The sequence below is a fragment of the Achroia grisella genome, unplaced genomic scaffold (genome assembly GCF_030625045.1).
Source record: "Achroia grisella isolate CSIRO2021 unplaced genomic scaffold, CSIRO_AGI_Agris_v1 utg1064, whole genome shotgun sequence".
Lineage (NCBI taxonomy): Eukaryota > Metazoa > Arthropoda > Insecta > Lepidoptera > Pyralidae > Achroia > Achroia grisella.
In genome coordinates this window covers 532,133-554,292 of record NW_026712568.1, presented here as the reverse complement: position 1 = coordinate 554,292, position 22,160 = coordinate 532,133, and the positions used below count along the sequence as shown (strand labels likewise).

Here is a 22,160-nt window from a genome sequence, read left to right as displayed (position 1 = left end):
GTTTATTCATATAACCAAAAACATGTTATTGTATTGTAATTCATATAGATATATAAATTACTTTTTTGCTATCTCTCTAATCCTGATAGTAAGACAATATACCGGCCAGACCAGGTTTTTTTATATTGGCCAGGTTTGCAAGCGAAACGCAAAACAAACAATAGCGCGTGCCTCTGTTGTATTTTCATTAAGAATGTTCAAACAGGGTGAATTAGTGAGCTGTAGCCACCTGTATACATCCCCCCAATGTTTGCCAGACTCCCTTGATATATTCTACCTATAAATCTGTTTAATCAGGCGGTAGGTCAATCAATTAACGAAAAAATACACAATCCTGTGCTATGGAATCAGAATAAAACAAATAGTTGTATGTATCTATTCTTTTGTTAATTTCATGTATAGATATTTCTTTCTGTGTATTGTGTATATTACACCAATATTTAATGTTTGTCAGTATTTGAATTTATGCATAAAAATAATACTTTGAAATACGGCGTCGGTTAGTTATGTATAAAATGATAACATTTTTAAAATGTTTATCATATTAAAGTACAAAACTGTTTTTTCTGCAGTATTATACAGTGGCGACAGTTGCGTATGTAAGAAAGTGAATAAAACTAGAATAAATGCTGTCCAAACGCGAACACTGCGCAAAATATGCGGATTGTCTGCCACACCGCATTCATAATACAAAAGTTGGTAAGCCTTTCACTTTGAAAGAAACTGTCGGTGAAAAAATGAGAAAGGGTACGCTATATCAAGGTAGTAGAGTAGGAAATGTAGGGTTTTTTTTAATAGATATACATGGTATGGGCTGACGAGATACAAGTAAAGTATACAATGGGGAGGATGAATTTAGGTCACTTAACTCATCGTTTATTACTTAACTGACTAATAATATTTTATATATACATGTACAAGCAATTTAGCGGTTTTCCTGACGTAAATGGTAACCCTCGCATATTTATTTGATTAGCACAGGAAGTCATCACATACAGCGTCCGAAATATTCCTAGTGCATTGCTAACTTAGATTGTTTCGTGTCTCAGTTCCTGTTCCATCTCACTCTTCAACCGAAATACAGCTTATAAAACAAACTGCATGAGGAAGCTGTAGTAGATGAGACAGAAGAATCTACGCAGACTTTGCACATAGACTATGTAATGTATATATGTAGGTAAAAGATGGAGAACCCATTGCTACAATAGAACTAAGTTATAAATAACTAAAGCATTTGATATAAATAACTATACTTAATGTATAGAACTAAAACGCCGTAACGACTATGAAATGAGCTAAAAGCATACGAATTAACTAAGTGGATGTATTGCTTGAAAGCGTTTGCAGAAACGAACTGAACGTTTTGGCAACAAATCCTAATTACACGTGGAATGCGAGTTATACAATACAGGTTCCGTACTATTCCCGCCTGTTAATTTTAGTTTAATTTGTAGATTACTACGACGCAGCTGGTTTCGAGATTAGGCTAAAACCATTCACCAATTATCGGGAGAGGTGTCTGCTTGCGAGCAGGCACTGTGTATGATTAATTAAACGTCAATAATGATATTTACTCACCATAAACACAATTAATAATAATTGCGGACTAGTGGTGTATCATATTGACCCTTAAGACTACGATAATACCAAAGTTTGGTTCTGACAATAATATATTACTATATATTTACTGACGTAGAAACTGTCGTATCAATTTATATAGGTATTCCTAATGGTCTGGTGATAGAGATACCGGCAACAAATCAAAATCCGTGACGCGGGAATGGGCTCGCCTCCTGCCATACTGAATTCAAATAGGTATATGTAATTATCCACTGAAATGGAAGTTAAAAGAGACTCTGTCTCTATCTATCCCTCCTGGGAGAACTATAGAGGTGGTATCTTTATACAATTCCTATATATTTTTTCTATCTTAAATTATTTATTAGAGTTGAGATTTATTGTCTTGCCAATGCTAAGTATGCTGCTTTTCAATATTCAGTACATATTGCATAAAATTATGTACTCCTTAAAAGACTACTAGACAGGTGTAGCCCATTTTTAATTACTTTCGTGCAAATATCTACGTTTCTAATACCTACGCTCATATAACTATGAACACTAATTACGGATATAATTTGGACAATATGCTGGTGGTTTAATATATTGTTCCTATACAAAAGGTTCTCCCCAGTTCACGGAAAGTTGGATGTACATTAATTTTGTATTATAATTATAACCCTTGTTCTAGGGATTGTAATGTTAATTTTTGATAGCTAGCTGCGAACATCTCATCTTGTACATGCCGGTTCATTTATTTACATTGTTTATAAAATTCATACTGAAATGGTTTGAATATATTCATCGATTTATTTTAAAAAGTAAGAAAGTATTCAATAGTACGTAATACCTAAATACTATTATGAAACAGTTTATTAGTATAGAAGTAATAATTTGCAGTCCATAGATTTACATGTACAAAGAATTTTCTCTACGCCGCGCCGCGCCACAGGGCTACGGCCTATTCTTTTAATACTACGTCAATCACAGATTTATTCATTTTGTTATTTGCATTAAAAAAACACATAAATAGACTGTCATGCAGGATATAGTCTTTGGATTTATTATGTCAAGAAATTAATTTTTATTGATAATTTAACAAACTTTGCTCTACAGGCGATCCTGTTAAAATTCAACGTCTGTGGCGACAAATTGTCAATAATAAAACCACAAAGAATATTTGCTTTGAAATAAAGCCATATAGCTAGAAAAATAAAATTTATTGTTATAAAATGTCATAGCGGGGACGCGGTTTAATTATTCGGTAAAAATCAAATAAAAAAATTATCTTAGTAAAAAATGGATGACTTCATAAAAAACTTGAAAAAGAAACTGTCCGTCGATAATATTGTAGACCAGATGAAGGAAGGTACGAATAAATGTTTACGATAAATTCAATTAAAATCTATATTATGCATTATTTTATTTTACAAGGAGTTGATTTAGAATAATATTCTTTTGTTCCTTTTTATGTAATAGCCAAAGTCATTGACGAGCAGGCCATAAAAGAACAAGATGTCCGAAATACTCTTTCCAAGATAGATCCAAATAATATGATGGATGTTGATGAGATAGCTTTGAAGCTGAAAGAATTATCAGACCAGTCGAAATACAAACAAGAAGAGACCAAATCACAATCGAGTAAAGTTGTGGATGCCGCCAAAGCTAGCTTCAGCGTTATCCAGAAATTCACTAAATCTGAAGATCAAACTGAGGAAATTATGGTTGAATATCCTTATATTAAAGAAGATAATGTTTTTAATTTATATGATGATTTCAATTAGATAATATTTTGGAGCTGGTTTAGCTATAAACGGACAATAAAATGTTCTGCATTATAACATTAGGTTTTATTTATATATATTTATAATGATATATATCTGTAGGAAAGTGATGAAATGCTGGCTTAAAACTTGGTATTGAGTAGGTTTAACTCGACAAATAGCGCTTGCGATGCGTGATTTTCTTATTATTAGCACAAACTGGTGTTTAGTGGGTGGACGTAAGCAGTTAGTGTGTGTGGCGAAAAATGCCGTCTTCAATCTGTCACTTTAAATGGAATCCTGTCTGTAAGAAGTTGGAAAATAGTATATATTCAGGCAGTGATTTAATATTGATATCAGAACACATGTTATTTCATAAGTAGTGTTAGGAATATTTATACTCCTATATTCTAATTTTAAATTAAGATTATTAAAAAGTTACTCACCATTTTTGTGTACACATTTTAAGTTACTGTACACAGATAAGTAAAATTTCATAATGTTGTTCTACGTGTAATGTGTAAGTATTATTTAGATTATTTTATTATTAAATTTTGTGTTAAAGTCATATATCACAAACGTAACCTTATTACTTAAATTATAATAATCTCAACATAATTTATAACAATATTAAAATAAAAATATGGTTTGGTTTATAAATAGCATAATACTAATTCTAATATCTAAGCCTTAAGCTACGTTACTATCCTATTAAGTAAATATGAGGTACGTACGGTCCCATGAGGGCCTTCTCCAAGGAAGGTGACTGGTCGCATGCGCCCCCGCGGGAAATCCAGCAGGGGCGCCACTCCGTTTGGGGGCTCGGCTTCGGGAAGTTTGATTGAGGTGAACAGACCAGGCATGGGCCGCTCACGACGGCATGTTCGTTCGTCGGGATAAGTCTGTGAAAAGAAATCGTGGTCAATTCATACCGAACTAAATCCCAGCTTTAGCATCTAAGAGCATTATTTAAAAAAGTTTAATTTATATTTTTAAATTTATTTATGTTGAGATGAACGTGAATTATTAACGTTTTTAATGACACCTATCTATAACCAGAAATCTGTGCCCACCTTATTATTGGCGGTGGTATTGATCAGTTTTTGTTACGATATTACACTGTTAATAATGTCCGATAGTACACATTTTATATGTGCCAGTAAATAACCGAGGTTCTCGGCTTAATTGCTATTCCCCCCTCTCAAGATTGTGCTCGTATAATTTATACTACACGATGAATTATAGCAGACGTGGAGGTGTGGGCTGAAGTGCGTGGACTGCACTAATTATAAGAACAAATAAACTATTACAATCGTCGACGTCCAGTAGAGGTGTATACTGTAAATCATGAGTACGTATAATTTCATACAAACTGGGATTCAACTCGTGGAAAATATTGCATACTCATGAATAACCTCGTATAATAATAGATTATAATGAAAGAACAAATTTCGTTTACAATTGAAAGCACCAGTAATAACAACCGGCACAAAAGCTTGCAGCTTATTTGTAAGCCGTACAAAGCCATAGTAAAACATTAACAAAACACCACCGGGTCCGCAAGTCGCTTTCCTCATAATACCATCCTATACTCATTTATCATTTCGCAAACGGCCGCATAATACCCCTAATGAGTAAAATCCAAGCATACCTTGGGCAATACCATTAATATTACAAACCCGGCCTCTCCCCTTTACAGATGCGTATTACTAGTAGGTACGGTATAGTTTGAAGGTTATTTGGGCGGGTTGTGTTGTTCAGTGGTTGTCAAGCTCCTTAAAAAATTCTATAAAAGCATATTTAAACCCTGTGGATAATATGAATTCGGGTATTGTGGGTGACATTTGACACAAAGTGGCTTAATTTCATTGCTGTCGGCAGGTCTTTCAAATACTTTCTTGACAAATATTTCTTTGTAAAATATTATTTTAAACGCACAAAACCTAAACGCATATAACAATATATAAATATATATGTTATATACATACATTGTACACTTATTTAATCTATTATAGTAGTACCTATGTACTATGCATACTATGTACACAGCAAGCAAGGTTCCAAAAATATTGCTGTGGTAGAGTAGAGATTTACTATCCTGTCCGTACACCTTTCCCTAATTCACCTACCATGTGTTCGCTTCCAAATTTTTCAAAGTTAATTGCCGCGTAACTTAACTCATAAATTTTATTTATGAGTAAATAGAATAAGCTGGCGGCTATGCAAAGCAATCCATTATTTAATTCAGCTCCAGTGTCACACCCCCACAACAGGGGGAGAGTGGGCGTTACGGGACATGTGACATATTCTCGCGTCGCCCGGGGGTACTTACAGTAGGTAGTGTTGCGGCTACATGTTACCGTGTGTTACAGTAATGGAGTACCCGCGGAAAGTGCGGAGGCAAGAACGACGTCGCGCTAAAATGATGCACAAAACATACTAAGTAAAAAGGATGTAATATTTTCAGTAACTCATTGTGTACAAGTCACGTCTGTTTTACTTTGTTAGCGTATGTTATTGATAATGGTTATAAGAGCAGTAATTTAATAAAGTAATATATATCAGATAGAAATTATAAATTAGTGTTTATTAAAAAAGAAATACGATTTTCACTAAGCTCATTAAATTACAAAGTTCAATGCAAAAGTTAGGGGTTCCCAAGGATCTGGGTCCAAATTACAAAACTGAGTTTTCCCGGTGAAAATCCTCATTATCTAAGTTGGTATTTGCCTCAAAAGGTCTCATTTAGTGCACTCTCATTTCGCCCGACCTACCCAACAATGATTACTAAAGTATTTCATTTTGAGACGCCACCGCAGGGCTGGGCTTCGTTTACTTACAAAAAGTAAACTTAATATTGTTGCTAAAGAATATTCAACGTTGCAACTGTACATTAGTTACATTAATGTAAATAATCAGCATCTTAAAAATACTCAGTGTATTTAAATTAAAAGAAATAAAAGTTGAAACTAAAAGCTGTTGACAACTCAATTGAAAGCTTCTGGCAGAGTAAACGTGCTTAGTTACATTTCTAGAAGTATATAAAAAAATCACATATAATCATTAAAAATATTGTATATATAATGAACTAGTCATGTCATTAAATATGTACCTAATATTATTATACATTAAAAACTAATTAAGTTCAATGATATTTAAATGACAAGAAATGCAAATGGGAGCCTATAAATAAGCGTGTCTGAGCATATATAATATTCGCGGTGAATATTACACGAGAGTCCGCTGGACCCCTGTAACTTACTACCCTGATTTAACATGTAATAGGGTCTAATATATATTTTAGAATACAGGTGTGTTTACTGTTAAAATAAGAATTGTTAATATTCAAATCAAAAAATACGAATCAACATATTAAACAGTAACAGTCTTTAAATTTTATTTAATCTTTCATTTTATAGTTACGTAACTATAAGTAGGCATTATAAAATAATAAAATGAAAGATTAAATAAAATTTAAAGATTTTATGTCGATACTTTTTGTATCATTCCTTTAATAATTGAAATCTACTTCCTATATAAGCATGTACCTACCTACTATATTATACTACCTTCCGTCCACTAATCGATATATGTATGTGTATCATGGCGTTTTATATGTATCGTATCGTGATTAACGAAGTTAAACGTGTCTTCATGTAATATTACCTATACTCATGAGGTAAGTGTTTGACAAAGTAAGGTACTGCCACTACAATGTAATTTAAAATTAAGCGAGGCCAGATCTCAGGTGTTCTTCAGTAAATGCATTAATTAAGATTGTCGGGAAAAACCTTAAACAAGGCATGTAGTGGGGCACTAATTAGCTTAGTTACCTCGCTGGCGGTGTGCGGTCGACATTTCAACCTCCGCGACCAAATACTTATTTATATTTATACCCATTTAGAGAAGTACTGCATACCATCCACGCGTTAGAGTTTAACGATTGAGATTTGGTGAAAATGGAATTTATTATTTATTATAATAACTAGTTTGAAATTATCAGGTCAAAAATTGAATCTAGTTACATACATTTAATACAAGAAAATTCTGAAATTTACATGTAATTAAATATACATTATGCAATTGATGAGCTTCGTTAAATATGTAAGGTTTCAAAAATCTATAGAACTAAACTCGCCTCTTGCGATATCCCATTTAATCAAAGGCGAATGTATAAAATAATATAAAATATTATTTATTTTCGAATTCTAAATTGTTAGTTTGTATTGTAAATGTTAATTAAGAGTATCATACTTACAAAAATATAATTAATACCTACTATACTTCAAATCGAAAATAAAAATATAATAAGTTTGTGATTCAATCCTACTTTATATTTTATAAATATAGCAAATTATATTAAGAGTTACGTAAAACATATGTCTAAGTTTTCAAATCACACCAAAAAATATTTCTTGTGTCTTTCATTTCCTTTAGGTGGCAAGAGAGTTAGTGGAGAGTGGCACGAGATAACGAACTTTTGTGGACCAATTAATAACAAAAAGACCCAACTTTAGGTATACCTGTAAGATAACAATTCATACTGATTGTACTGTAAGAGTATTGTTATTTATTATGGAATTATATTAATAGTATCTTCGTTGAAATATATGTTAATACGTACATACATTTTTTAGATATGAATGTATCAATATGGCTTTCCTATTGACTTATGTTTGTTTATATTCTTTTGACATACAGATTTAGAGTTAATAAAGTGATGTAATTTGTCTAGACACTGGCTGTAGCAATGATTAATATTTGCATTTACATAATTAAATATTACATACATATATATAACAAATTTACCGTTAAAGTTTATCAGGTTCAATTAGATATGACAAGTTATTACGAAACAAAGTTGTAATTACAAATATAAACACGAATAAATCATTTAGGCTAAAATACTACCAAAAACAAGAATCGTAAAGAGATTTGAGAGAGATCCCAACTCTAAAGGAAGGTAATCCTTGAGTGGGCAGCTAGCATACGTCGTTTGAGCAAGCTCCCAGTGTCATTATAAAATACGGGCCGCAATGTGGATTCACTTTGAGAAATGGAGAGCGGGTCTCTACCACCTGGGTCCCATACTCATGGCTACGATCCATGTAACTTTGTCCTGTTTTTGCCACTTTTGTTAGCCATTTGCTTTATTTTTATCAGTTTGGAATCTTGTATTCACTACAAGTGTAGGAAATAATAAAGAGTAACTTAAAATAATAGATCATTTGCTGACAAAACTGTATAAATATTCAGTTGCTTCTTTCGTGACAGATTTTAATACTAAAACTAGGAAGTTAATCCTTTAAGCGAACAAAATAAGTATTTTAATATGTTTAAATTACAAGATACTCGGCTATCTACTTAAAGTTTTTGATTCAAGAGTAGCATTAAAGAGTGAAGTAGTTTTAATAAAGTCAGTCAAGTTTTAAGGTTCGTTACATGGCACAGCTGCTACTATAAACACTCAAGTTTTAAGCTTCGTTATGTAGCGCAGCCGCTTCGTTTACTTAATTACTGCATAATCGATAAACTGTGGTAATTAATTACATTTAACCAAAACGTATAAATCCATTTTATTGTCACACTCATCTTTTTCACTCAGCAGATTATAGACATACCTATAGTAAGAAAAGGAGAAAAGAGTTCGAAAGTATAGGCTTATGTTAGTTTTCTTTTGATGATTTTATACATCAATATGATTAAAACAAAGTTAATAGTAAGTTTAAATAACATTAAACTTACTTTTGTATTTTCTTTTAATTTATTTCACCTGAATTTGGATAATTTAGTATGTGTGTTTGGGTGAGAGCTGTGGTGTTCTTATTATCTGATCATATAAAAACAGTGTGATAATTGTTCGTATTAAAAAATAAGGTTCTAAGTTGCTAGTAAGTAATTTTTAAAATATCAAATTAAACAGTCATCTAGAATTGGTAATTTTATGATACTCAAATCAAACTAATTATAATACGCTTAAACGTTTTGCTTATGTAATTAAGCCTAGTGCTCTGTAAATCCAAATATTAGAGGCGACAACGAAATAGAGCTCCCGCTATAGAACTGACTCGGTTCGTTGGGAGTCAATCATTGAGTTTACATTTTGGGAAAATCGTTGGCTCACAGTCGGGCTGTGTAATCTAACACCATGTTAGTTCAACATAACGTGTCGGCACATGTTTGCGATGCTTTGGTATAGGGTTGTCTTTAATTAGTTTACCGCAGGCACTGTTTTAACTGGTTAACCATTTTGCACTTAATTTCACTGTGATGTAATAAATATTTTTGTTGGCAACTTGAAGTTGGTTTCGAGGAATATTTTTTTAAACAAGTGCTAAAATTGTTTGATGGTAGAAATAAAAAATACGTAACTTTTATGTATTTTAACATTTACCTTTATTTTAAGCTCTATTTTTATAGGAATCAGAAGATCGGCTATATAATATAATATTCGATATATTAAAATGTACGTGAAATCGTCATAATTAAAAAAATAAAAGAACAATGGAATGTACTTATGTTTATTAGTGATCAATGTAAAATGGTAGAAAGGTAGTGTCAGTAGCCGAGTTGTTCAAATAAATATATAACGAATAATATAATATAATACAGTCGTTATAAGAACCTTTTCGTTGACAAGGTTACTTGTAATTAAAATAATTATTCAATATCTTTCACTCTTCTTTAGTTTCACAATAAAAATATAAATCTTTCATTCATAATTATAGACCCACACTTTTTACGGTAAAGTCTTTGCTACATCCCAATGCAAATATATATATTATATAATAAAAATAATAAATTGTAATGAACTATTCGTGATTATCGAGAATTATAGTATAGCAAATTAAGTCTACGTAGGGGGATATGTAAGTATTGGTCAGTCGTTCAGTTTCGTAACAAAAGGGTATTCATTAGATCGGTTTTGTATTAACTACTACTGCTACAAGAGTAGTATTACAGTTTACAGTTACCATTTTTAATTTAGTATAGATTATTTAATTAAATTTATAATATATTTTTTTCTAAGGTAATATAACATTAGAACTGTCTTAAATTACCATACTCGCTAGCTGTGCTGTAGTTTCATACGGCGAATAATTTAAAAGAATGAGCGGGTACTCAAGTCGCCCGTCCCACCGGGCAGCATCAAATCGTAAACCTGCTCTATAAATTTGTATTTGCGCAGTATATATTATTTACAATATTTTATCCTTTTTTAATATTTACTCCTTTTGTTCAATTCCAAAGGGTTGGACTCTGATGCTTGTGTCTGTGACTGTGACTAACATCTCATAAACATACAATTTTGTAGTACATTACAGTAACAGTTTCGTAGTTCGAATTATGTCTTCGATTACAGCTTGAATTATAAAAATGATGAATAGACGTTGTAAATGTTAAGTTTACAACTTTAATTAAAAGATTTATTTATGTTACATTGATCTAGTATTTGGGCACGACATTTTCTACCTTATTTTAACTGTGCTATCTAGTTAATACATCCGTTTTAGTTTAAAGTGTAGATATCTATTAATCGATTTCTATTAGCCGGCGCTATTCGACAAAAAATTATGTTATAAATGATAAAATTTAATAATTTTAAATACAAAATCTACCCTGACCTGGCTGCAAATGTAAGATGACATTAGAATGCGTCGCTCGTAGACACATTTTGCTTTCACTTAGCACCTGAAGGTTGGGTCACGAACGATGATGTTCTAACATTACATTGAATATTAACTACGACATCTGTCACGTAGACATATCTTTAGCATATGACAAAACCGTATTAAAGTCGTGTCTGTGTTTTATATATATTTGAGTAAAATGTTATTCAGAATTAGATGCACAGTTACGAACTTACTATTTAATATGCTCTTCAATATGTAAAGTACATATACCTATAATTACCATTATTTATTGTTATTAACTTATTGTTATTAGCCCGGGCACTATTTCCTTAAATCCTGCTTTTTTGTATATTAATTTTTATATACAATGTATTAATAGATAATATATTACTGCTACAATATATTATGACGGTATATTATATACACTTAAGTCTGTATTAATTAAAAAGCTTACTTTATAATGTTTATTACACACTAATATCTTATATAATATTATAAACGAGAAAGTTTGTGAGTATGGATGTTTGTTACTTTTTCACGCAAAAACTACTGAACGGATTTTGATAGTAATGTAAGTAGCTTATGTACCGGAATAATACAGGCTATATTTTATATTAAAATTTAATGCGGGTGAAATCGCGGGCACAACTAGTAAACTATAAGTGTGAGAAATTTAATAAAATTTCGTAAAAAGGGGTACAAACGTGTTGCTTCGTGTTAATATTATGATTAATGTGCAGATAGTCTAAAATTTACTTTAGGTTATATTTATTTGATATTATTGGTATAAAATATATACCTATATATTTTATACCAATAATATATATATTTTATAACGATAATATCGACATGCAATAAAAGCCGTAAACAGTTGAAAAAGATAATTGTAATAATAAAAGCACAATTAAAAGATCAATTCATTTGCAATTATACTTTAACGTCAAATAATGCAATAATTCTGAAAGTTTCATGTGCTATATTCACGGATGAACGAATTAATCGTGGATTATCTGATATTCCGAAATTATTGCGGTCGCGTCGGAAATATCAGGTTTATCAAATTAATATTAATTTTAAATCGAAAATCAGATTACAAAAGTTAACAGTATAACGTGTAACGAAATGTTTAAAATATTGGTAAATATCTTTAATATTTATTACATTTATTAACATTTAGGCTGAAATAACGTGTACCTTATCATACTAATATTATAAAGAGGAAAAGTATGTTTGTTTAATTGTATTGAATAGGCTCCGAAACTACTGGAGCAATTTGAAAAATTCTTTCACCAATAGAAAGCTACACTATCCCTGTGTCATAGGCTATGTTTCCAAAAAAATTAGGGATTCTTACGAATTCTCCAATAATATAATCCAAGTTGTAAAAAAATACCTAACACCGATGCGCTGCGAAAACTATTGATGATAGAGCAAAATGATGTACTACAACTTAGCAGAGCACAACATTATCTATAAAAAGTGTGGTGACGGTATGCATATGTACTATCTATTATAGGTACGTCACAATAAGTGTTTTTTTTATTATAAATTTAATTGAAGTGCTGCCGCTAGAAAAATATCTTTATTTTGTATCTTGATATTAATCCTTATCAAAATAAATTACCTCATATTAACGACTGCTTCAATACCTGTATATAACTTTTGAATTATTCAATTCGGACATTCCATTCAAAAGATATCACGCATTTAACAATGTAAGTATTAGAAAAAAACCCGCTCAGTTAGCTATAAGCCTAATACAATGTAGGGGTATGGGAGGAGTTACTTGCTAAGATAATACAATCAGGGAAGATAGCGATAGCAGTTACATCGTCAGGAATTGCTGCAACTCTCTTAAAGTATGGAAAAACTGCTCATTTTACTTTTAAACTTCCGCTATCCGTAAATCTTGAGCATGTACACGATGCAGTAAATAGGGTCCATTGAAAATTTATTACAAGATGCCTCATTGATTATGTGGGATGAATGCACCATGAGCCATAGAGGCTTTGGATAGAACCTTAAAAGATCTTAGAAACACCTGTGCTCTTATGGGTGGGATTACTTTTGTATTTGTTAGAGATTACTGACAGACTTTCCCCGTCATTAACATCGTGCCCTGCCCTTACGGACTTTAAAAGAAAGTTTAAAATTCGGACGAATATAAGAGCTCATCATCATGAAATCCCAGATAGTGATTTCCTACTACAACTGATTAAACTTGGGGAAGGAATTTTTCCCACTCCAAATTTAAACAGACATTGTCATATCTTTCTGGATTAGTCCCTAGGTCAAAGCATCCATAATTTAGAAATTTAGAAAGATGCTGCATACCCTGTCATCGAGAATTTTCACGAAAAAGGCTTTCAATGATTGTTATCTAGGGCAATAGTGTTACCTAAGAATGTTACTGTCAACGAAATAATCTGATTATTCAAAAAGTTCCCGGACAAATAAAATATTACAAATCAAGCGACAGCGTGACCAATATGGAAAAGGCAGTTCATTATCTACAGCAATTATTACTAAACCCTTCTGGACTAATCAAATCATGATCAAAGCATGATCCAATCATTTTGAATCAAGAAATGTAAACCCATCAGAGGCTGCTTACTAACGAATTGAAGGACAATTTAATTGTAGCGACCATTACCACCGGCACGGGCCACGGCAGCCGGGCAACTAGCCCATATACTAAGAATACCGATGATCCCAACTGATCTGCTAATACCATTTAAACGGCTTCAATTTCCTGTCAAAATATCTTCTAATAAACCTATGTATGTATGTTTTAATCTTAAAAAACTACGCGGACTTTGATGCGTTTTTATTTAAAATGCAGAATAGATAGAGTGAAGTTTTAAAATATATAAAGTCCCATTACTGAACACGGATCTTTAAACACACGATTAATCTATATATTCTATGTCCACGCGGGCGAAGCCGCGGGCAGAAACCTAGTTGTGAATAATAATGAAATGTTAAGATGGTCGTAATATATATTATATTTATTATACCTCGGTGGTCTAGCGGTCTAGCACACCGCTTTACGTCCGATGGTCGCGGGTTCGATTCCTCTCACGGCACAAACATTTGTATTCATGAGTATGATTGTTTGTATCGGTCTGGGTGTTTTCTATGTATGATATGTATGTATTTACGAAAAAAAAATATCTATGTATTTGTATCAGTTATCTAGTACCCATAACACAAGCTTTAGCTAGCTTAACTTGGGTCTAGATGGCGCTGTGTGAATTGTCTTGAGATTATTATTATTATTACTTATACCAGGTCTGCCATGAAAATTATACATATAGAACCGTTTAGTTGCTTGGACTATTTTTCATTATTTTTTATAAAAACTTTAAGTAACTGTATCTACCATTTAATTCGGATTTTCAATTTGCCCGTTATATATGTGCATGTTCTTTTACTTATTAGGTTGGATTTTCCTGATTGTTATGGCAATTATTATTATAACACTGTAAAATATTGTTAGGATTACGTAATATATCATCTAATATATTCTTCAACTCAACATTCTCTTAATCCGAGCTCATAATCCTGCATAAATCAACCACGGTTTTCAATTTAGCCATTCTCATATATTTATACCAACAGTAGAAGACGACAAAGTTTATTAACATCCGTGATATGTATCAACATATCTATAAGGTTTATTAGATGGTGTTAGTAGGTATGTAATTCTATCTAAAGAGCAGGGGCCTGTGTAATGAACGGAGCAAGCGGCGCTGCAGTTATAAATTCTGGCAGCGTCGTGTTAATGGGGTTATTTCCGACGTACGATCTTATGACGATATTATTTTTTTGTTTTAAGATTAATGAATTTGTAATTTTAAATGTTTTATACAATAATAAGAAAGTATGTAAACTCAGTAACATTTAAATATAAATAACAATTATTTATACTGTACATAAATATTGATATCTGTATTTGATTTTTGTAGATTTTGTATGTAATTTCTCATTTATTATATTCGAAAACAAATTTTCTCTGTACTACTCGAGTTTGACTACCGTTGTTTGTCATATGTATTTTTATCTATTATGTGACTTTAAAATTATAGAAATGAATGTTTTAAATTAATTAATTTACTCAATGTCATGTACGGCTAAATTATATTTTAGGTATACCTATGTTTCAAAACTATAGTATATAGTAAAAAAAAAGTATGTGTGGTTATGGTTGGCGTGTTGATATACAGAAGGAGTGATATTAATAAAAGATTGAATATATGACGGTGTATATAATATCAGAATTAAAAATAACAAATAATAATTAATTTAACAACTCATTTAGATCAGTCATTTGCAAGCGAATCAATTTGACATTTCGACAATATACTTTTTATTAAATGTGTTTGTGTTATATGGCTAGTTTATGCAAGGAGGTTGGTAGCCTACATTATTCCCCCTTGAGACCTGGCTAAGGGCGATAAAAGTCTGGAAAATGTACACGACGCCCAAAACGAGTAGTACGATTTGTGGTAATATTTTATCCTGATTGGTAGACTCCTGTTGGTCACTGAGAATAAAAGCGGGTTTAAGCCTATCGATAGACACAGTGACTTCCTTACCCTTTACAAGCAATTTAAAAATTTTATCACCTCTATGTGTTACAACATATGGACCTGTATATGCTGGTTGAAGTGAACTACGCAAAGCATCTTCTCGGAGGAAAACGTGATTGGTAGTGGCTAAATCCTTGAAAATAAATATTTTGTCACTTCTGTGACGTGAAGCAGCAACAGGTTTAATTTTATCTGCAAATGTACGTAAACGTGCTAGAAAATCTGTTACATCGGTCGATCCTTCTGAAGAACGATCGAAAAATTCACCAGGCAGTCTTATCGGCTCTCCATAAATAAGGTCTGCCGGAGAAGCTTGTAAGTCTTCCTTAAAAGAACTTCGAATACCTAATAGTACCCACGGAAGTGATTCCGTCCAAGAACTATTTGCATGGCACATGATTGAAGTTTTAAGTTGCCTGTGAAATCGTTCAACAAGACCATTACAAGCTGGATGATAGGCTGTAGTTCGTTTGTGTTGAAACCCGGTCATCTTAGACAAATGTTCGAACATTGCCGACTCGAATTGACGACCACGATCTGTAACAATTTCTTCAGGACAGCCAAATCTAGAAATTCAGCCAGAAAGTAACGCCTTAACGACAGATTCTGCTGTAATATCCATTATAGGTATTGCTTCCGGCCATCTTGTAAATCGGTCAACAGCAGTGAGACAGTACCTATAACCTTGAGATGAAGGCATAGGACCAATAATGTCAATGTGCACTATTTTAAATCGTGCTCGAGGTAAGTCGTAAGTGCCTAATGGAGTGGATACGTGACGACTTACTTTAGCACGTTGGCAAGCTATACATGACTTAGCCCACAATCTGCAGTCCTTTCTGATGCCAGGCCAAACAAAGCGCTGAGCTATTAATTTAGCAGACGCGTTAGGACCAGGATGGCTCAGAGAATGCAGACTGTTAAAGATTTCTCTTCGAAATGTCTTGGGTACGAACGGCCTAGGAGTTGCTGTACTGATGTCACAATACAAGGAAACGCAACTTCCAGGTAATTCTCGTTTTTCAAGATGCAAAGAATTTGGATTAACTAAGAAATGAGATAATTCGGAATCAGTATCCTGTGCTTGTGCTATAGCCAATAAACTGCTTGGTGATTGTAGCTCTTCAACATGAGATAATGTATCAGCTACCACATTATTTTTGCCGGATATATGACGGATATCAGTGGTAAACTGAGAAATATAATCTAAATGCCTATACTGCCTAGGCGAGCAGTTAACTTTCCGTTCATGAAAAGCAAAACTGATCGGTTTATGGTCAGTATAAATTATAAAATGTCTAGCCTCAAGCATATGACGAAAGTATTTTATTGCTTCATAAATTGCTAACAGTTCCCGGTCATATGGTGAGTATTTTTGTTGAGATGGACTGAGTTTTTAAGAAAAGAATGCTAAAGGCTCCCAAACGCCATTCCTAAGTTGCTGTAATACTGCACCTATAGCTGTATCTGAAGCATCAGTCACTAACGCGAGATTACTTTCGCAATCAGGATGGGCTAAAAGTGTAGCATTGGAAAGGCTTTCTTTGCAAGATTCAAAAGCTTTCAGAGTATCTCCTGTTAAATTTATCGGACTAGAACCTTTAACTGAACCTGCTAAAAGAGAATTGAGGGGTGCCTGTGTTTGAGCAGCATGAGGTAAGAAACGCCTATAAAAATTTATCATGCCCAAAAACCGTCTAAGCTGCCTGACATCTTTTGGTGGAGGAAAATCCTTAATAGCTTGCACCTTAGTATCAAGTGGCTTTGTACCATTCTCAGAAATTCGATAACCTAAAAATGTAACTTCTGATGCACCGAAAATTGATTTAGTTGTATTAATTATTATACTGTACTCTCTCATTCTAGTAAAAATTGTACGTAAATGTTGTTCATGCTCTGCATCAGATCGGGAGAAAATAAGGAAATCGTCTAAATAACTATAACAAAAATCAAGTCCCCTAGTCACCTCATCAACAAATCTTTGAAAAGATTGACCTGCGTTACGCAACCCGAAGGTCATATACGGAAATTCGTATAAACCAAAAGGAGTTGTAATAGCTGTCTTCGGTATGTCCTCGATATTGACAGGTATCTGATTATACGCTTTAACAAGGTCAATAGTAGAAAACACTTTACAACCGGAGATAGAATGAGTAAAATCATGAATGTGTCTAATCGGATACCTATCAGGAATCGTCCTGGCATTTAGCATGCGATAATCACCGCAAGGACGCCAACCGTTATCTTTTTTAGCTACTAAATGCAATGGGGATGCCCATGGACTCTCTGAAGGTCTAGCTGTACCATTAGCCAACATTGACTCAAACTCTTGTTTCGCAATTTTTAACTTGTCTGGAGCTAAACGTCGAGGATTGCAATGAACGGGTGGACCAGGTGTGGTGCGTATGTGATGAACTGTGTTATGCGTAATGGTTCTATGTACACATGCTGGTCGAGTAATTTCAGGAAATTCAGCCAAAATATTATGAAATTTAGAATCACCTATTAAAACTTTAATCGATTGAATTGTGTTGGAAGGATGTGAATGTGTAGCTTTCGCAGTAAGTGTAGTGGTATTATCTATTAAACATTGATTATAACAGTCAACAATTAAATTCTATATATAACGATAAAAAATTTACACCTATAATACACTTAGTTACATCAGCAACTACAAATCTCCATGGAAATTGCCTACGTAGTCCCAAGTCCAGATTCAAATGTGCGTAGCCGTAGGTATCGATGACGCTTCCGTTGGCGGCACGCAGTTGATAATTGGTCTTGGTGCGACGTTCTCGTAGTAGTGATCGAGGAAAGACGCAGAGATCGCTTCCGGTATCAACGAGAAACTGAGTCTTTGTATTCCGATCCGTAACGAAAAGGCGACTACTAGAAATTAGGCAATCGCTTGTCGCCACTGTCGACTGCCTTGTTAGTTTTCCTGACTATAGTCGCATGGTTTTACGCACTTGTTCGCTTTGCTACCAAATTTATGATGATACCAACATACGGGAAACTTTTTATAATTGTTATGGGACCTTGATGATGATCGGCTACGTTGTGAATGTGAATTCCTAGAACTAGAGCGCTGACGACGATCCAATTGCATAGTGAGTGACTTCACTTGTTTACGCAACTCTGCTATTTCGTTCGCCATATTACTGGAACTAGGGCCTGCATCATCACGACTCATGACAGTAACGTGGGCTGAACATGGCGTGAGATCCATGATTCTATCAGCTAGATCCGCTAATACATCTAAATCAGCCGTAGGTTGTGCTATAAGGATGTTCTGAATACGTGCAGGAAGACGGCTGGTCCAAATCGTTTGAAGAAACTCATCCGGTACCTTCGGTCCAGCTAAACTCTGCAAATGTCTTAGAAACTGCGAGGGCTTGCGATCTCCCAGCTCCTCATGCATTAATAATTGTTTCACCTTTTTATCCTTTGATGCAGTGAGACGCTTAACTAATTCTGATTTGAGCTTGTCATACTTTCCCTCTACAGGCGGGTTGATAATTACGTCTTTTACCTCTTTAGAAAATTGTTGGTCGAGTTGACCTATTACGTGATTAAATTTGGTTAAATCATTGGTAATTTTTGAAATAGCGAATTGTCCTTCCACTTGAGCAAACCATATTTCCGGCTCTTCGGGCCTAAAGGGTGGTACTTTAATTGCTACTTTAAAAATTTCAGATGACATACCGTCTCGTACTGTAGATGTAGTGCTGCTCTCTGTCATATTTTATCTTCCAAATTTTCCAAATAAAAATGTTCAATAGGGTGTCACCAGTGTGGTTATGGTTGGCGTGTTGATATACAGAAGGAGTGATATTAATAAAAGATTGAATATATGACGGTGTATATAATATCAGAATTAAAAATAACAAATAATAATTAATTTAACAACTCATTTAGATCAGTCATTTGCAAGCGAATCAATTTGACATTTCGACAATATACTTTTTATTAAATGTGTTTGTGTTATATGGCTAGTTTATGCAAGGAGGTTGGTAGCCTACATTTGTAACCTTTTGAATCGTCAATAATTGTATCTGAATAAGTAGGCTTATTTATAGATATTGATAGAATTAGTATTGGTTCAAAGTAGTAAAACTTAAGGAATAATAAAGACATAGTAATATAGATTACCAAGATTACGTAGAATAAAAAAACATTTGCATTTAATTTTACTAAATATCTTATTACAATATGAGGTCTATTAACACATAAATGAATATGGAATTAAATATCTATAATTAAGATACATTCTCCTTTTTGTATAATGTAAGCAATGCTCATATCATACAAATTGAAATATACTTACTTATGTATATTCATATTTCTTTATTCACTTGAACATAGGGATTTTATAGCGTGGCACGTGCCTCGGTAATATAATAAGACGTATTAATGTACAATACTTACCTACCTAAATGGTACAATAATTTATTTAAGAATAATAACATTATATTTTCATCGTTATTTCTCGTTCCCTAGATATAACCTCCGCCCCAATGCGGACTAAACGACACGTGTTCGATTTTTTACATCTTTTTGAATCCCTGCAAGGAGAATAGCGTAATATGTTTCGATTACCGTTGCTTTGGCTTCGTTTGGATTGAAAAATGCGTCTGTTCCCCACCTACTTCGCTAGCTTCCCTTTTTGTGACGGGGTTATAAAGTGTATACATCTGGCTGATTCCTATTTAATATTGATTAAAAAAATGGATTCTTTAGTACTCTCTTTGTTATTAAGAGTTAATGTAACGCTTTTGTGGTCTGCTTTGTAGACTTAGACGAAAAGATGGTCAGTCGTTTAAAAGATTTCTAACATGAAAAATGATTGTGGTAATATTACATATATATGTATTATTTATACTTATGACAGCGGACTGTATTTGATTGGATTAAAATGAGATACGATCCTAGGTGAGTTGAAATCTATATAATCATCACGTAAATGAAAAAATGTAATAATAAAAAAATGGGATTAGAAAACAATCAGTATAAAGAAAAGAACATAAAGTCAAAATATATAATACAATAAAATCATAAAAAATAGCAAAAGGAATACTTGTTTACATATATTTGGAGATAAAAGCACTGATAATAAACTAAATTCAAATATGCCGCAATGAGCACGCCGTGTTAGTGCCAGCATTATATCGACAGTTGACTTCCTCTGACGTCCCCATCTAAGCTAGATTTCTGTCATCTAAGTTCTGTCTGGTGTTAAACAGAAGTTTCTTAATTTTATTTTCAAAGTATATATTCGAAATATTATCATATGTATACAAATTTGACTCATTTTTACTTCAATGAATTTTATATCGTGACATTATATTGTATGTATGTATCGAAATCTAGAACTCTAAAGAAAAGTTCTAGTATAATGATCTGAGTGAAGAAGATATTAATTTGAATATATTACAGTACGTAAAATATTATTATATTGAATATTTTGCTAAAATGTAAATGTGGTTACGTTAGGGATTTCTCTGAAAGTTGATGATTTATTTATGAAATAATTGCATTTGTGGGGTATGAGTATTATGAAGTTAAAAGTGTTATGCTTCCCCATTTGTGTTGTAACATTAGAGACAAGGAAGTACTCAGATGTTCTAATTAGTACGTAAATATTATAGAAATACCTGAATTTATAAAGGCCTAAATGCATCAATAGCAAATTAGTTTACGTCGCGTAACATTACTTTATTATTAGTAAAATTTCTCTAACTTACCGTCTATAAAGCGATTTGATAACCGATTTAAAAATACTTTAAAATTTGTTTGCTTATTATTTGAGATAAAAGCTAGCCTATGCTCATTCTCATGAGAAATTATTTTTATGTCGAATATCATTGAGATCAGGTGGCAAGTCATGAAAAGGTAACAGATAGAAAGCGAAACACATATTTGTATAATTTGGCGTTAAACCATTAGTGAATCTACTCTAACGTATGTGCATTCAATTTTATACACCGCAATGGAGATAAACCAACAATATCAAAGGTTTAATTAATTAATCATTGAGCTCGTGGCGAAATTGACTCACATGTTGTGGGCATTGAATTAGTGAGTTGCGTTAAGCCAAGTAGCCGGTCGCTTCCGGGCCGTTGCGTCAACTTAAGTAATTGTTGATATTCGCTTGTTAGGTGCGGTCATCCCCGAGTGTAGCAAACGTTACGTTGGTTCGCTTCATAGTACGTATTTAATGACTTTAAGTACACAGATTGTGTACTAAATACCACTTAATTATAAATGAGAATTGTCGTAATTAGTAATGGAGTTTTTTAAACTGTATTTTTTTTAGATTAATATAGTTTTTATGTTAAAAGGTAATAATAATTATTCATTATTATGTTAATGGCATTTTAAAACGAATGATTACAAGCTGCATAATATATTAATGAATAAGTTAAAAAAATATATAAATTCTGTATTGAAAGAAATTATAACTTTGTAAGAAATCTTTATATTACTACAATTAATAAAACCGCAAAATACAGCGATTTAAAAAATGTAGTCGAAATAAAAACGTAGATTTTGATAGGTTTGTCGACACACAAGTACGCCTTGATTAATATTATTAATGAAATTATACAATTCAA

General features: G+C 32.7%; 3 protein-coding genes across 4 annotated transcripts in view; 2 read left to right on the top strand and 1 right to left on the bottom strand.

Annotated features, from left to right (window-relative positions):
* The window catches only part of LOC131841911 (polypeptide N-acetylgalactosaminyltransferase 35A), a 243,191-nt gene that overhangs the window by 30,628 nt on the left and 190,403 nt on the right, over positions 1-22,160 (top strand). The gene's annotated exons all lie outside the window — the stretch shown is intronic.
* Positions 1-22,160, bottom strand: part of LOC131841900 (discoidin domain-containing receptor 2-like) — an 86,397-nt gene that overhangs the window by 8,879 nt on the left and 55,358 nt on the right. Inside the window, exon 11 of the mRNA XM_059190276.1 lies at positions 4,055-4,222. Within this exon, the coding sequence (XP_059046259.1) occupies positions 4,055-4,222 (168 nt within the window). The remainder of the gene's footprint in view (positions 1-4,054; positions 4,223-22,160) is intronic.
* LOC131841923 (uncharacterized) lies at positions 2,700-3,385 on the top strand. The gene is made up of 2 exons (XM_059190322.1): positions 2,700-2,926; positions 3,037-3,385. The coding sequence occupies exons 1-2, from the start codon at positions 2,857-2,859 to the stop codon at positions 3,339-3,341; spliced, it is 375 nt and encodes a 124-aa protein (XP_059046305.1). The 5' UTR covers positions 2,700-2,856; the 3' UTR covers positions 3,342-3,385.

Bases quoted from the DNA above. Each gene is read 5' to 3' on its own strand.
- LOC131841923 (XM_059190322.1), top strand. From the start codon at position 2,857: ATGGATGACTTCATAAAAAACTTGAAAAAGAAACTGTCCGTCGATAAT. The intron at 2,927-3,036 runs GTACGAATAAAT...TTTATGTAATAG, and splicing joins TGTAGACCAGATGAAGGAAG to CCAAAGTCATTGACGAGCAG.